The sequence below is a fragment of the Myotis yumanensis genome, unplaced genomic scaffold, assembly GCF_028538775.1.
Source record: "Myotis yumanensis isolate MYYU_CA2020_CCGP unplaced genomic scaffold, mMyoYum1.0.hap1 SCAF_12, whole genome shotgun sequence".
Classification (NCBI taxonomy): domain Eukaryota; kingdom Metazoa; phylum Chordata; class Mammalia; order Chiroptera; family Vespertilionidae; genus Myotis; species Myotis yumanensis.
The window spans coordinates 37,774,759-37,790,843 of record NW_027223763.1 but is presented as its reverse complement, the minus strand read 5'-3'; the positions used below and the strand labels follow the sequence as shown (position 1 = coordinate 37,790,843).

General features: G+C 35.4%; 1 protein-coding gene across 3 annotated transcripts in view; it reads left to right on the top strand.

Moving 5' to 3' along the window:
• Window positions 1-16,085, top strand: part of VPS13A (vacuolar protein sorting 13 homolog A) — a 187,140-nt gene that overhangs the window by 47,225 nt on the left and 123,830 nt on the right. For all 3 annotated transcript variants that reach the window (XM_070431462.1, XM_070431464.1, XM_070431465.1), the window contains exons 12-21: window positions 179-285; window positions 1,877-2,048; window positions 4,548-4,610; window positions 5,089-5,221; window positions 6,011-6,105; window positions 6,418-6,560; window positions 10,541-10,730; window positions 10,818-10,932; window positions 12,251-12,387; window positions 15,144-15,276. In XM_070431462.1, coding sequence (XP_070287563.1) covers window positions 179-285; window positions 1,877-2,048; window positions 4,548-4,610; window positions 5,089-5,221; window positions 6,011-6,105; window positions 6,418-6,560; window positions 10,541-10,730; window positions 10,818-10,932; window positions 12,251-12,387; window positions 15,144-15,276 — 1,288 coding nt within the window. The remainder of the gene's footprint in view (window positions 1-178; window positions 286-1,876; window positions 2,049-4,547; window positions 4,611-5,088; window positions 5,222-6,010; window positions 6,106-6,417; window positions 6,561-10,540; window positions 10,731-10,817; window positions 10,933-12,250; window positions 12,388-15,143; window positions 15,277-16,085) is intronic.

Genomic DNA, 16,085 nt, shown 5'->3' with positions numbered 1-16,085 from the left:
CCAGTTTGTTATATGTATTTCATATTTATGCTTCTGGTTCCCTTTTATTTGTCAATTTATTTATGTTTTTAAAAAATTCATAGTTACATGGTAAAATTTCCATTACAAAGTTTAACTTAGCTTCAATAATTGGAAAAAATCTGAAACATGTAAGAGCTTTATTTTTTTCATCCTTCAGTATTTCAGTCTTATGGAGCTTCTTGAATCAGTTGATATGATGACGCAAAATCTGCCATATAGGAAATTCAAACCTGATGTACCTGTTCACGGCCATGCCAGAGAATGGTAAAATGTCTTAAATTTTTTAGATTGAAGTATAATTGATATACACTTTTATATTAGTTTCAGGTGTACAACATAATGATTCAAATTATCACCCTTAGTTACCATTCCTACCATATGGAGCTACAAAATTTTTCTTGTGATAAGAACTTTTAAGATCTACTCTCTTAGCAACTTTTAAATATGCAGTGCAGTATTATTAAGTTTAGTTGCCATGCTGTACATCATATCCCCATGACTTATTTATTTTATAACTGAAAGTTTGTAACTTTTGACCCCCTTCATCCATTTTGCTCACCCCAAACTCCTGCCTCTGGCAACCACCAACCTATTTTCTATACCTATGAGCTCATTTCCTGTCACCTAAAGATTCTATATATGAGTGCAATCATATATTTTTTGTCCCTTTTTTACTCACTTCACTTAGCATAATGTTCTCAGGGTTCATTCATGTTGTCATAAGTGGCAAGATTTTTTTTATGGCTAAATAATATTCCATTATTGTGTATATATTACCACATTTTCTTTATTCATTCTTTCATCAGTGGATACTTAGGTTGTCTTCATGTCTTGGCTATTGTAGATAATGTGGCAGTGAATGTGGGGTTGCATATATCCTTTTGATGTAGTCTTTTCATTTTCTTCAGGTAAATTTCCATAAGTGGATTTGCTCAAACTAAAACTTTTTTAAAGATTTTAAAAATATACATATTTTATTGATTTTTTTACAGAGTGGAAAGGAGAGGGATAGAGAGTTAGAAACATCAATGAGAGAGAAACATCGATCAGCTGCCTCCTGCACACCCCCTAATGGGGATGTGCCTGCAACCAAGGTACATGCCCTTGACCGGAATCGAACCTGGGACCCTTGAGTCCGCAGGCTGACGCTCTATCCACTGAGCCAAACTGGTTAGGGCCTTTTTTAAAAGATTTTAAGAATATAACATAAAAGTGAATTTCTTGACTTTTTTAAGATACTCTAAAGACCAACATAAACTATAGTTTGATTTGGAATTATAAATTACTTAAGGGATTCTTTATAATGGAATTTATAACTGGAGTACTAGAATAACATTTATTCACTGTATTTTTTGGATTATTGAACCATATTCCAGTTTTTTGTCTAGCAGTGTCTTTAAAAGTTTCAAATTTTTGTATTATACACATTAAACATGTTATTAAACCTGAAAAGGTTACGGGCGTATATAAAGTACTACCCCTTTTTGAAATTCCAAGTCTTTACAGTTATTAAGCTCTTGCATAGTTTCTAGAAATTGCAATTACTCTTTCAGTTGACTATTTCAATTATTATTCATGGGACTAAAGTGCTGTTTGCCCATTAATATTTTAATAGTTTTTCTGGAGACATATTTATTGCAATAAAATTTAAGGATTTTGCTTATTTTCACTTAGGAAAGATAATATTACTATAAAAACAAATATGATGGGAAAAAGCAGGTGCTCACATTACATACCATTTTCATATTCTTTGAATGATAGTTATGTACGTTAGAGCAGAAGCAATATCAATTTATTTCATACTATTGGTTTGAGGGTGTTAAGTGTAGGGTTTTTGATTTTGTTTTTTAACTAGGTGGGCTTATGCTATACATGGTATTCTTGAAGTAAATGTTTGCCCCCACTTACGGATGTGGTCATGGAAACATATTAGCGATCATCGGCAACAAATGAAGCAATATAAAGAACTCTATAAGAAAAAACTAATAAATAAGAAGCCACCTGTTGAACTTCTCAGCTGTTTGGAGGTTAGCATTTTAAAAAATTGTTGAATATTTTGTGCCTTATAACTTCTAAGTCTTTAGGGACTTCCTCATTATTTGTTCTAATTGTGGAAATCTGTAACCAACCCAGAGGCCTCTAAAAATTAAGCATTTATATTTGCCTACGTCTTGAAAGTCTCCTACCTCAAAAAACATTATCTCTCTTTTACTTACATTTTTTTCTTACTCCTGTTTAAACTCAGTTGGGTGATAGAAGCTTTGGTGTTATTCTCCTGGGAGCTTTTGGAAGATGAGATTATTCTGAATCTGGAGAGATTTGGGTTCATGCAAATAATAACTTGAAGCCTTATATCATTAAGACACTAGAGGCCCGGTGCATGAAATTCGTGCACAGAAGGGTGGTCCCCTCAGCCCAGCCTGCACCCTCTCCAATTGGGGACCCCTTGGGGGATGTCCAACTGCCCGTTTAGGATATCCTAACCTGGCAGTTGGACATCCCTCTCACAATCTGGGACCACTGGCTCCTAACTGCTCACCTGCCTGCCAGCCTGATCACCCCTAACTGCCTCTGTCTGCCAGCCTGATCACCCCTAACTGCCCTCCCCTGCTGGCCTGGTTGCCCCTAACTGCCTCTGCCTGTCTGCCTGATCGCCCCTAACTGCCCTCCTCTGCTGGCCTGATCTCGCCCCCAGTGGCCCTCCCCTGCTGGCCTGATCTTGCCCCCCAACTGCCCTCCTCTGCTGGCCAATTTGGTTCTGATTGGTCAGTTTCTATGCCAGTCAGCATCAAAAGCTCTGCCTCCTAGGCAGCCATTGGCTCCCCACAGCACCCAGATTTGGTTCTGATTAGTCAGTTCTTATGCCAGTCAGTGTCTCTGGGCTTATCAGCGGGGCCTGATCAGAAAGGCAGGGCTGATCAGCAGCCCTGGTGGAGGCCTGGGGAGAAATGGAGGCATGGCTACTGGCCAGACTGGGAGAGAAAGAGAGAAGCAATTGCTAATCAAAAGCTGCCACAGAGGCAAGGGATCAGTCCCTGCTTCTCTCTTCAGGCCTCTCTCTGGCCCTGATTCACAGCCCCCTCAGCAGTCAGTGCTGGAGCACCATGCCTGCAGTGGAAGCAGTCAGCGCTGGTTTGCCATGGCAACCCAGTGCTGACTGCAGGACTGACTTCCAGGTGGTCGAGCCTCGGTCATTACTGGTCTTTACAACCCAGGGTTTTTATATATTAAGATTTTTAACCTCAAAGGCTAAAAAGTTTTTGTACATTGATTCCAAGTTCTCTGTTGTTTCCGAAGCCTTACATATGTCACCACTGCATTTCCCCTGTGTACACCATCTAGCTGTGCATTAATCAAATACAATTTCCTATCATATACATTTTGCTTATGCTTATAGCCAAGTCTGTACTCATGTATTTCATTTGCCTTTCCTCATCTTTGCTTTTCCAGTTTTACTTATAACCTCAAGTTCTGCCTCAGTCCCATCTCTTATATGAATTTTCCTGAATTTTCTGCCCAGATAGACCTCTTTTTCTTTTAATTCCTGTGGCATTTCTAGTCTTTACCTGCAACTTTACCTTTAATTATTTATCTTGAGAGCTCTCTAAGTATTCGTCATCTTATCTTTTAGCATTACAGTGGTATATTCTAGAAGGAACTGTTTTACAGATGGATGAAGTACAGCTTAAGGACACTAAGAGGAGTTAACTTCTTGAAATTAATGTAACTGTTCTGATCCAATTTGCAACTCCTAAAGATTGAGTTTTATTTTTGTTTTTGAGGTAGGAGACTTTCTCAAGACCAAGACTAATATAAATGCTTAGTTTTTAGAGGTCTTTGGGTTGGTTACAGATTTCCATACTTAAGCCATTTTTCCCTTAGCCTGAATCCTCCAAGACTGCTGGACAGTAGCACCCTAAGTTGTTTTCTAGATAATAGTGGGTCATGGTTGCTTGTCTTTGGGAAAAAAATTCTTTGCATGTGAAACTCCCAAATGTAATCATGGAAATAATGTATGGAGATGTGATGAGAGATTTAGCTTTTATCGGCTTATTTTAATAGCCATAACAGCTTTGAAAAATGTAAAATTTAAAAACAAGTTTTAAGTGTGTCTAGATCTACTTGAAGCATCTTGATGATGGCATAGGAACTGTGCACGTTATATGAAGGTTTTATAAATTGTATTTTTAGTTGAAAGTGACACTGTGTTTACCCTTACCTATAGTTGAAACCCAGATAAAAATCATTTTAAACAGTGCATGTTTGGTATCTTTTAGTATGTATCTGTAAATCTTATGGAGTTGTAACTCATATGCATGATGTAAGATTTCTTTGTTCAGAAAGTTTTTTATCATTACTAATTTCCAAGCTGACATTGTTTCTCAGAATTTATCCAGGAATATTATGTTGATGGATGATCTGTTTTCTGCTTTCTATCATATCTTTAGTATAGCAATTTGACAGGTTATATATTCTAAAGTTATTTATAATTGTTTATGTAAATACATTTTCCTTTATATTTTCAGGAGTTGGAGAAGACTCTGGATGTATTTAATATAACTATAGTGAGACAACAGGCAGAAGTTGAGGTAATTCCAGATTATCTTTCAGTTAGTAAAAGCAAATCTAGAGTCCATATAGATGGTGCTGTGATATTATTAGTATTGTGCTGTAATATACTGTTTCCTAAAACAGGTTCAAATTTGCTTTTTTGTGTTTGTTATAAGAAAATTTTATTTAATGTTTTGCCACATTCATTTAAATCAGATTCTGTTGGAAAAATATTATTTCTAGGTTATTGGATTTATACTCAGAGTAAATGTGAAGATGAAAAACCAATTTGATTTTTTTTAAAATTACCTTTCCGTGTAAGACAGTGGGGTTAACTGCCTTGTAATACTAAATTCTTATGTTTGGCTATTATTGCAGTTACTTTATTCTGTTGTCAGTTTGTATAATGTTTACATTTATTTATTCAAGTAAACAGGTTTTGGAAATGTCAGGCTTATATTTCTTCAGATTGTTAAAGGATAATTTGTCATTTAATTAAAAATTTATATATTTTAGGTAAAGAAAGCTGGATACAGGATATACAAAGAAGGAACAAAAGATTCAGAGGAAAATAAAGGATGGTTTAACTGGTTGTGGACTTGGTCAGAACCAAAAACTAAAGAACAGCAGCCCGATGTTAAACCTGGAAGTATGTTCATTTTATTTTATAGTAGTGCAGTTAATCATCAGGTATGGTAATGTAGTTAATCACCAGGTATGAAAATTGTTTTGCAGAAAATTCTCTCTCTAATTAAATATTATAAGTATATATGCATATGATACATACTTTATTCTTCTTATCAATAAAATTACTACTAAAACATTATAAATATATGACTAGTAAAAATTAAATAATTTTATTATTTTACTAGTGTTCACAAAAGAGTTTTATGCCCAGGGGATTTGGTAAATGCATATAGCACAATAACAGATAAATAAAGATTTCAAAAGTGTATAAACCATTGTAAATTTTTATTTAACTGATTTCTTGTAAAGATTTTCCTAACCAAATGCTTAAGATTAAAGCATTGAGGTCTTAGGGGCTTAGGTTTACATACTGAATCTATCACTTATTAGTACTGTGTCTCTGGTAAGTTATTTAGCTCTTTGAATCTCAGTTTTATTAATTGTAAAACTGGGGGAAATTATGATATTAGTACTGCTTACTTTTTGTGCTAGGTGTGTTGCTTAGCACAGTGCCAAATATAGTTAGCCATTTTGTAAGCTCTTGGTTGATACCAATGTTTAGAAATTTATAGTTTTGGAGAATAATCCTTCTGAAATTGCCAATGTCATTCTAACATTGTGATTATAATTTCTTAAAAGTATTATCAAAAGAGTAAAATTTACATTTAATTTATTAAAGGCATCTAAATTATGGGTTAGTTTTATCTTGTTATCAGTTAAAAACATAGAACACTTTGTTTATAATTTGTAGGTCTTGAAGAAATCTTGACACCTGAAGAAAAAACTTCACTCTATGAAGCAATTGGCTATAGTGAAACAGCAGTTGACCCAACCTTGCCAAAATCAGTAAGGTTTTGATGCCTTATATCTCACTGTTGAAAGATATTTTTAATCCTTTTGGAATTATGTTACTGACTTGTTCTGTGATTTTCTTCTGGGTCTATAAATATTGTTTTTATTTTAATTTCCAAGGTAGGGATAAATGTTGTCCCATACTTTGTAATGTTATAGGGTGATTCTTTAAGTTATAAGGGTTGCTTTTAAACTGTTTTCTGGTTTTTGGAAAGAATAAATTATGTGAATAGGATATGAATAAGAGTGTTTGATATACATACATATGTGTGTGTATTTAATTTTATTCATCTGAATATATTCTAGTTTGAAGCCATGAAGTTGTACATGCACTTGAAAAGTATGTCTATTGTTCTAAGAGAAGAACAACAAAAACGTGAGCTGTTAAATATTGTAGTAGAAGAATTTAGCACTTGGGTTGTACAAAGACCAGGAGCACAAGCAATAAAGTAAGTATTCATTTATTTTCTTTTATCTTTTTAAAAAAATATATTTTTATTGATTTCAGACAGAAAGGGAGAGGGAAAGAGAGATAGAAACATTAATGATGAGAGAGAATCATCTTTCAGCTGCCTCCTGCATACCCCATACTGGGGATGAGCCTGCAATCTGGGCATGTGCCCGGACCCAGAATCGAACCATGATTTCCTGGCTCATAGATCGATGCTCAATCACTGAGCCATGCTGGCCCGGTTATTATCTTTTATCTGTAAGAAAAAATTCACTGTGAAATTGGAAGATAGATTACAATTTTACCGTATTTTCTAAAGAGTACTATGGCTTAATATATCCTTTTGTACTTTTAGGAACTTAGATTTTTTTCAGTAATATATATATTTTATAATTATTAAAATAATACATATTCAGTAGAACACTGTGCATGCTCAGGAAACATAGAAGGACACTAAAGGATAATACAAAAATCTCAGCCACACTATACAAAGAAGAAACAACATTAATAGTTTGGTGTTTATTTGGAAATGTATTTCACTTTTGTTTTTAAAAATGACTTTACTTCGGGGAAAAAATGTACATCTGCAATACTTTGAACAATAAAGATTAATTAAAAAAAACAAACCAGAACACAGACAATAGGGTGGTAAAGGCCTTGGGTGGGGGGCCGGGGGTGGGCTGGGATAGGTCAATGAGGGAAAAGGGAACATGTAATACTTTCAACAATAAAGATTTTTAAAATAATAAAAAATAGCTTTACTGAGATATAATTCACATATACAATTCATCCATTTAAAGTGTACAATTCATTTGTTTGTGACACTGTATGCCACATTACATTGTTATGTTTATGAGGTAATTCCAGAACATTTTTACACCCTAAAAAAGAAACCCTAATACTCATTAGTTGTCACTCCTCATTGCCTCCCTCCCTTGTGTCAGCAATAACTAATTTACTTTATTCCTAAGACTTTGTTTTGGGCATTTAGTATGCACAGAATCATGTAATATGGCCTTTCTGTCTGTCTTTCACTTAACCATATTTCAAGGTTCATCCATGGTATAGCATTCATTTTTAATCCCTAACAGTATTCCAGTATATGGATATACCACATTTTGTTTGTCCATTCATCAGATGATGGGTAATGGATTATTTTCACTTATTGGGTATTATGCATAATGCTGCTATGAATATTAATGGACAATATTTTGTGTCATTAAGTTTTAAATTACCTTGAGTATATACCTAGGAGTAGAATTGTCTCACATGGTAACTCTGCTTAACCTTTTGAAGAATTGCCAGACTTTTCCATTTCTACCAGTAGTGTATTAGGTTTCCAATTTATCTGTATCATTGGCAACACTAATTTTTCCTTTTGATTATAGCCATCTTAATGGGTATAAACTAGTCTCATTGGTTGGATTTGCATTTCCATCTCCCTGATTGCTAATGAAGTTGAACATCTTTTCATATGCTTAGTCACTATATTTTTTTGGAAAAATATCTTTAAGTTCTTTTGCTCATTTTCTTTTTTTTTTTTAAATTAAATCTTTATTGTTCAGATTACATTTGTTCCTCTTTTTTTTTTCCCCCCATAACTCCCCTCCTCCCAGTTCCCGCCCCACCCTCTGCCCTCACTCCCCACCCACTGTCCTCATCCATAGGTGCACGATTTTTGTCCAGTCTCTTCCCGCATCTCCCACTAGCCTTTCCCCCCCAAGAATAGTCAGTCCATTCCCTTTCTATGTCCCTGATTCATTATAATCACCAGTTCATTCTGTACACCAGATTATTTATTCACTTGATTCTTAGGTTCACTTGTTGATAGATGCATGTTTGCTGTTCATAATTTGTATCTTTACCTTTTTCTTCTTCCTCTTCTTAAAGGATACCGTTCAGCATTTCGTATAATACTGGTTTATCGGTGATGAAGTCCTTTAGCTTTTCCTTATCTGTGAAGCTCTTTATCTGACCTTCAATTCTGAATGATAGCTTTGCTGGATAAAGTAATCTTGGTTATAGGTTCTTGGTATTCAGCACTTTGAATATTTCTTGCCACTCCCTTCTGGCCTGCAAAGTTTCTGTTGAGAAATCAGCTGACAATCGTATGGGTATTCCCTTGTAGGTAATTGAGTCTCTTTCTCTTGCTGCTTTTAAGATTCTCTCTTTGTCTTTTGCTCTTGGCATTTTAATTATGATGTGTCTTGGTGTGGTCCTCTTTGGATTCCTTTTGTTTGGGGTTCTCTGTGTTTCTTGGACCTGTAAGTCCATTTCTTTCACCAGGTGGGGGAAGTTTTCTGTCATTATTTCTTCAAATAGGTTTTCAATATCTTGCTGTCTCTCATCTTCTGGTACCCCTATAATTCTGATGTTGGTGCGTTTGAAACTGTCCTAGAGGCTCCTTACACTATCTTCGTATTTTCGGATTCTTTTTTCATTTTGCTTTTCCGGTTGGGTGTTTTTTGCTTCTTCGCATTTCAAATCTTTGACTTGATTCTTGCGCTCCTCTGGTCTGCTGTTGGGTGTCTGTATAATATTCTTTATTTCAGTCAGTGAATGCTTAATTTCTAGTTGGTTCTTTATCACAACATCGAGGGTCTCATTAGATTTCTTGAGGCTCTCATCAAGTTTATCGGCAGTTTCTAGCAAATTATTGAAAGCCCTCAAAAGTGCGTTTTTTAGCTCTATATCCTCCATTTCTGTCATGTTTTTTTGTTTCCGCATTTTTTATGCTTTCTTGGTGCACCCCCTGGTGGTTTTGTGCGCAGTCTTGTTGTAGTTAAGCCTTAATTGTTGTAGGTGTCACTGGGAGGAATTGACCTCCAGGCCAATTGGCAGTGAGAATCAGCTGTGTCTGCAGTGGGAGAACTTCTGTGCTGAAGACACCCTTCTGGGGCAAGACTTGCTTCAGTGGGGCTTTGGTGCTCACTGAGTCTGCCCCCTGAGTGTGTTTCTTATGAATCTGAGGAGTTGTAATCTGGATGGTCCCACTCTGACCACTGGGTACACTGGCTCTTGGATCTAAGGAGGTGCGCAAATTAAGCCTCTTCCTGAGGTTACCCAGCAGGAGCTACAAAGAGATATGCAGATTCCCCTTCCTTTTTTGGGGGTTTGGGGGTGCCCAGTTGAGGCCCAGCTGTGAAGCAATGCAAGCTGCTGTGGGGCCTTGGGCCTTCTCTTGGAAGTTCTGGGTCTGTCTGGCCCAGCTGCAATTTGTTAGGTAATTTTCAGGTTGCAAAGGACCCGGGCATTCATATGCAAAAGCCTTTGCAGCAGCCTGGATGGAGCAGGGTCTCGGAATCAACAGGGTGGAGCAAGCAGCTATGGCTGATTCTCAGCCCTGCCCTAAGGGGCCCCCTGTCTCAGTGTCCCGGTAATTGCTGCCAGCACCTCGGAGGGAAAGCCGTCCTCAAGTTCTGAGTTCTGCCTGCTGCCAGACCGTCCAGTCTCTCCCCGTATGAGCCCTGGGACCCCAGAACTTCCCGGAACCGGAGTTCAGAGCAGCCGGGAGCTTGTGACTCCCTCCCGATTCAAAAAGACAGCCGCGTCCTCAGGTGCCGCCCCTTTCCCGTGCCGGAGCCTCCGTACCTCTGCACTTTACTTTCGTAGCTCCTCTGAGTCTGTGTGCTCTTCTCTTTCCTTCTAGTTGTAGAATTTCCACTCAGCCAGCCTTCCTGTGGTTCTGGATGATGACCGTTCTGTCTTTTAGTTGTATTTTTGAAGTAGTTGTTGGAGGCAGCAATTTCCGGTGTTTACCTATGCCGCCATCTTGGTTTCTCTCTCTGCTCATTTTCAAATTAGGTTGTCTTTATTACTGAGTTGTAAGTGTTCTTTTTATATTATTTATATAAGTCTCTTATCACATAAAATATTTTCACTTAATTTTTCCCATTCATTGTTTTCTTTTAATATTTAACGGTAGTCTTTTAAGCACAAAGTATATCTATTGCTAATATTTATTCTTTTTTCATGCAGATTTGAGACCAGAATAGATTCCTTTCATGTTACTGGCCTACCAGATAATTCAACAAAGCCCCGCCTCCTGTCCTCATTGGATAATGCTGCATCACTTTTCCAGATTACATTTGAGACAAATCCATTAGATGAAACTGTTGCTCAAAGGTGTATCATAGAAGCTGAACCTTTAGAAATAATATATGATGCAGTAAGCATTTTTTAAATTTCTAAATTTTAATATATTTCAATTTGGTTTGATTTTATGCCTAATTTTAATGATACTTACTTTTCCCAGAGAACAGTGAATAGTATAGTGGAATTCTTCAGACCTCCGAAAGAGGTAAATCTAGCACAGCTCACTTCAGCGACTTTGACAAAACTTGAAGAATTTCGTGATAAGACAGCAACAGGTAAAAATGCCAGTATTACATACTGAATCTTGTACTAAACTCTTAGGCATTTAAAGCTGATTTTAGTAATGTATTAAGTTTCTTTCTAGACTAGATACAGTTTAATTGAAACTAATTTTATACTTAAATTTAAACGCGGATATAACAATTGTTCCTTACACTCAGGTCAAACCTATTAACTACATTCAAGTTAATTACAAAATTTTGTTGGGATTTTTGAAATTGTGTTTGACAGAAACTGGCCTTTGAATTCTTTTATAAAATCATAGGACTTCATGCAATGGTCTTTTTGGTTTAATTACTGCCCCTTTGCCTTTCAGTTCTCTTGTGATGTTTTCTAGCCTCTACCTGTTCTGAACAAAATTTTTTATTGAAGTATAAGGTTTAACACATTAAATAAACTACATCACTTAAATTTTTCAATCCAGCTATTCAGAATTTTACATATTAGTGTGCTATTGTCATTTTTATTTTCTCAGAGTTTATGTTAAAAATATCTGATCCTCATCATAGTTCTTGTGTGGGTTTGGTGGTTGTTGTCTTTTGTGAACTAAGGTCCCTTTCTTTTTGAATATCAGATGTCCTAAACTTTATAAATTAACATTGCTTATTGATTCAAATTGATGCAATAGCTGCTTACAGAATTTCATCTCATGGGGTCATTATAATTTGATAGTTGATAATAATTTTAGATTTAACAGCCCATGCTAGATTTGAGACCATAAAATAGATTAGTTTGGTATATACATCACATGAAAGTGAATGAATTAAATTTATTAGAATAAAACACCTCAAGTTAATGAAATATCTGAGGAATGGAGAACTCTGCTTTGTTGCCTTTTCTGTTTTACATATGGTTTTATTGAGGTGATTTAATTATCCAGAATTTTTTCTCGTCTCAGTAATGTCATAAGTATAAAGAATTATTGTTCAGTATGGTAGATGTAGTTGTATTAAGTTCATGATTTGGAAAGAATTATATAGATTCTAATATAGGGGTTATGAATAAATGTTTCATAATACTTAATTTTTTTAGATATATTATCTCCTGAATATTACCTAAAATGTTTTTTGGGGGGGCTTAAAAACAACATTTATTTGAAGAATCATTTTAATTTTTTACTTAGTTATATTTAATTAGGAGTGTATATATTAACTAACAAATACTTTTACTTGATATTGAAAATAATTTGCTCAAGGTCATTTTAAAATGAATTCTTATTTCACATTATTTTAAGATTGTGCTATCAGTTCATTTAATAACTATTTTTTGAGTAATTTGTGAAAAATATTCATTGTGAAGATTTAATTTCTGCAGGTCTACTGTATATTATTGAAACACAGAAAGTTCTTGATCTCAGAATTAATTTGAAAGCTTCATATGTTATTATCCCACAAGATGGAATTTTCAGCCCTACGTCAAATCTGCTTCTTTTGGATCTTGGTCATTTAAAGGTATATATTAATAATATTTATCTTGGAATATGGTACTTAGGGTATTTCTTTGTTTAAAATATGTTTTGTTTTTTAAGACAGTTTGACTTGGTATATTGGTTTTTAGACTTATGAGAAATCTTTCCTGGTGAATAAAATGAGTTCATTTAATTATGTAGTTTTCCTACATTTCGAAAAGCAAAATGAACTATTGAACTCCACAAGTCAGAGGTGAACCAAAGAATTACAATTATATGTAGAATTTGAGAGTAATGCCTAAGGAGTTGATTTTCTTTTCAATTTAAGTTTATTATTGGATTAATTACAATATAGAGAGTGTGAGGGAGTTCTGGAAGTAATCACATAATCTTCATCCTTCTGAATTTTTGTATGTATATAACTTTAGATACTGATATTTTAATTTCTGTTAAATCCTAAATTGAGAGATGGTTGTCTTGCATTTACCTAATTTACATAGTTCTATCCACTTATGTATATTTTTCTTCCTTAGTTTTTTTTTTTTTTTTTTTAAATATGTTTTGATTGATTTTAGGGAGAGGGAAGAAGAGGGATAGAGAGAGAGAAACGTCGATGAGAAACATCGATTGGCTGCCTCCTGCACGCCCCATACTGGGGATGAATCCTGCAGTCTGGACATGTGTCCTGAGCTGGAATCGAACCTGTGATCTCCTGGTGCATAGGACCATGCTCAACCACTGATCCACACAGGCTGGGCCTTCCTTAGTTTCAAATAGAGAATACTTTTTTTTTTTTTTGTATTTCCAGATTTGCACTGTTCAGGGGTGGGAACCTTTTATTGCCAAGACCCATTTGTATATTTATAACATAATTTATGGGCAGTACAAAATTATCCACTTAAAAACTATCCTGCTATATTTGGTCAAATAGTCACTTAAGTCACCCCTAATGCCTTGACAGGGCCAGATCATATGATTTCATGGGCCTTATGTGGCTAGCGGGCTGAATGTTCCCCACCCCTGGTTTATATAGTACCCCCTGACTATATACGGTTGATTAAGTTGATTAAAATAAAGTAAGATAAAAATTTAGTTCCTTAGTCACATTAGCCACATTCAAGTGTTTAATAGTCACAAGTGTCTAGTAGCTACTGTATTAAACAGCACAGATGGAGAACAATTCAACATTGTAGAAAGTTCTGTTGGATAACACTGCTCTATATCATTAAATGTAGAGGAATAGCTGTAACTATTTAAAGACCCAAGAAAGATGGATAATATTAGAATGCTCTTTCTGGCTTTCTAACAAATATGTGCCTTTTCTTGACATTCTCCTTTTTTCTATGTTTTATTCTTCAGTTGATAATTATATAGACAACTGCTGAATTTACAGTTATAATATTTATACAGCTAATTATTCATATTTTAATATGGTTATGGAATTGGTTCAAGGCAGTCTGTTATAGTTGAGAGAGCATAAGGTCAACTGTAAGGATATTAATCTTGTTTTGTGATCTTAGGCAATTTGCTTAATTTTCTGCTTAAAAGTCATTACCTTTCAAAGAGAGATACTGAATTTTGATTGTGTACACATGAGCTATATAAAATCTATATGTATGTATATAGTTTTATTTAAAAACCTATATACATATATATTTGTGTATATACTAGTGTGTGTGTGTGTGTGTGTGTGTGTGTGTGTGTGTATGTATGTATGTATGTAAGATCTTGATATACTGCTGTGGAGTGATCTCCAAGATACTTATGTGAAAAAAGAAAAGTAGCCCTAACCAGTTTGGCTCAGCGGATAGAGCGTCGGCCTGCGGACTCAAGGGTCCCGGGTTTGATTCCTGTCAAGGGCATGTACCTTGGTTGCGGGCACATCCCCAGTGGGGAGTGTGCAGGAGGCAGCTGATCGATGTTTCTCTCTCATTGATGTTTCTAACTCTCTATCCCTCTCCCTTCCTCTCTTTAAAAAATCAATAAAATATATTTAAAAAAAAAGAAAAAAGAAAAGTAGTGTGCATAGTACATCAATAAAGGGGAGATACAAATAAGATACAAATATTACTTGCTTGGGGTCACATAAATGACAGAGTTGGGAATAAAATTCAGCTGTCCTAATATTTAATCCTGGACTTTCAGTTCTTATTATAAAACTATTTAAATACCAGCCATCATGCCAAAGAAATGTTTTATAAGCCTTTTTGTTTTTAATAAAAAGGCTTCATATCAGATTTTAAAATAATTTAGTTGTATTATTCTCCAGAACTAGCTTGGTTCCCTTCTTTTAATATAAAGAGTTAGGAAATATAATAATATATAAAAATACACTTTATATCTAACCTTCTTCTTACATGTGTCATGGATAAAGATTATTTTTTTGTTTCATTACTTCTCACCCAAGATATTTTTTTCATTCATATTTAGAGAGAGTAGAAGTAAAGGAGAGTGGAGGGAGGAGAGGGGGGAGAGAGAGAGAGAAACATTGATGTGAGAGAGAGTTGACATTCACTGGTTGCCTCCCACAGGTGCTCCAACTGGGGCTGGGATCCAACCTGCAAACCAGGTATGTGCCCTTGATGGGGAATCAAACCTGCGATCCTTCAGTGGGTGTGCGAACACTCTACCCACTGAGCACACCAGCCTTGGCTAAAGACATTTCTAATAGCCTTATATGTCAGCTTGTGAGTTTATCCTCCCCAGTTAACTTTTTATATTATATTCTGAAAGATAAAAACCTGATCTTTTCATTTTGAAGTATTTTGCACCGTCTAAACTTTTAAAATTAACTTCAAGGTGACAAGCAAAAGTCGTTCACAATTACCAGATATGAAACAAGGTGGGGCCAGACTTGAAGAGATAATGCGTAGAGCTTATGATTCCTTTGATATTCACCTTACAAGCATTCAGCTGCTTTACAGCAGAGTTGGTAAGTATACAGTGCATTATGTATTGTTCATTTTGCTGAAGTGATTAATTAGGTGTTTAGACAGTTTCTCTGAAGACCTTCATTCTAAATATGTTGGAGCTTCCATATTTTTTTAATTAGAAGTATGTAGTCGATAAGAGTAATATCTAAACTGGGAGTGATTTTACCTCGCAAAAGATACTGTCAGTGTCTGGAGACATTTTTGGTTGTAACACATGGACAGTCGGGGCACCACTAGTATTTAGTGGATGAAGGTCAGGGATGCTACTAAACATAGAATGTAGAGGAATGTCAACAAAGACTTAATTTGGCCCAAATTCCAGTTGTGCTGATATTGACAAATCCTGATCTAGACCAGTGTTCTCCAATATTTGCATAAGATTAGAAAACATTGACACATTTTAAAAAATATTTGTATTACACAGTGGAATAATCAGAAGAGACTACTCAAGAGTGAATGCAACCAGCCTAGGCATCCCCAGCCATAAATAGCCACTGCAAGATGGAAGAGGATCCCTATCTTAAGCATAACTTACCCCATTCATTCTTTTGTACTAATCAGGAGTCTCTGATCCATCAGACCTAGTCGTCAGAGCCAGAAATTCACTTGTCAGGAGTTACTAAAGAATAGTGAGAGAGCCCTGAGAATTTGAGCCCTCTTTCCACTGTGTTATATTGCTTTTGAATTCCTTGGTGTTAGTAAACATTCAAATAATTCAACAAAGGTGGATTGGTGACTGTTTTTAGAGATCTCTCTGTGTGTATATAGTCACATTTTAATTAACTGAGCTAACTAATGAAAGGAGAAG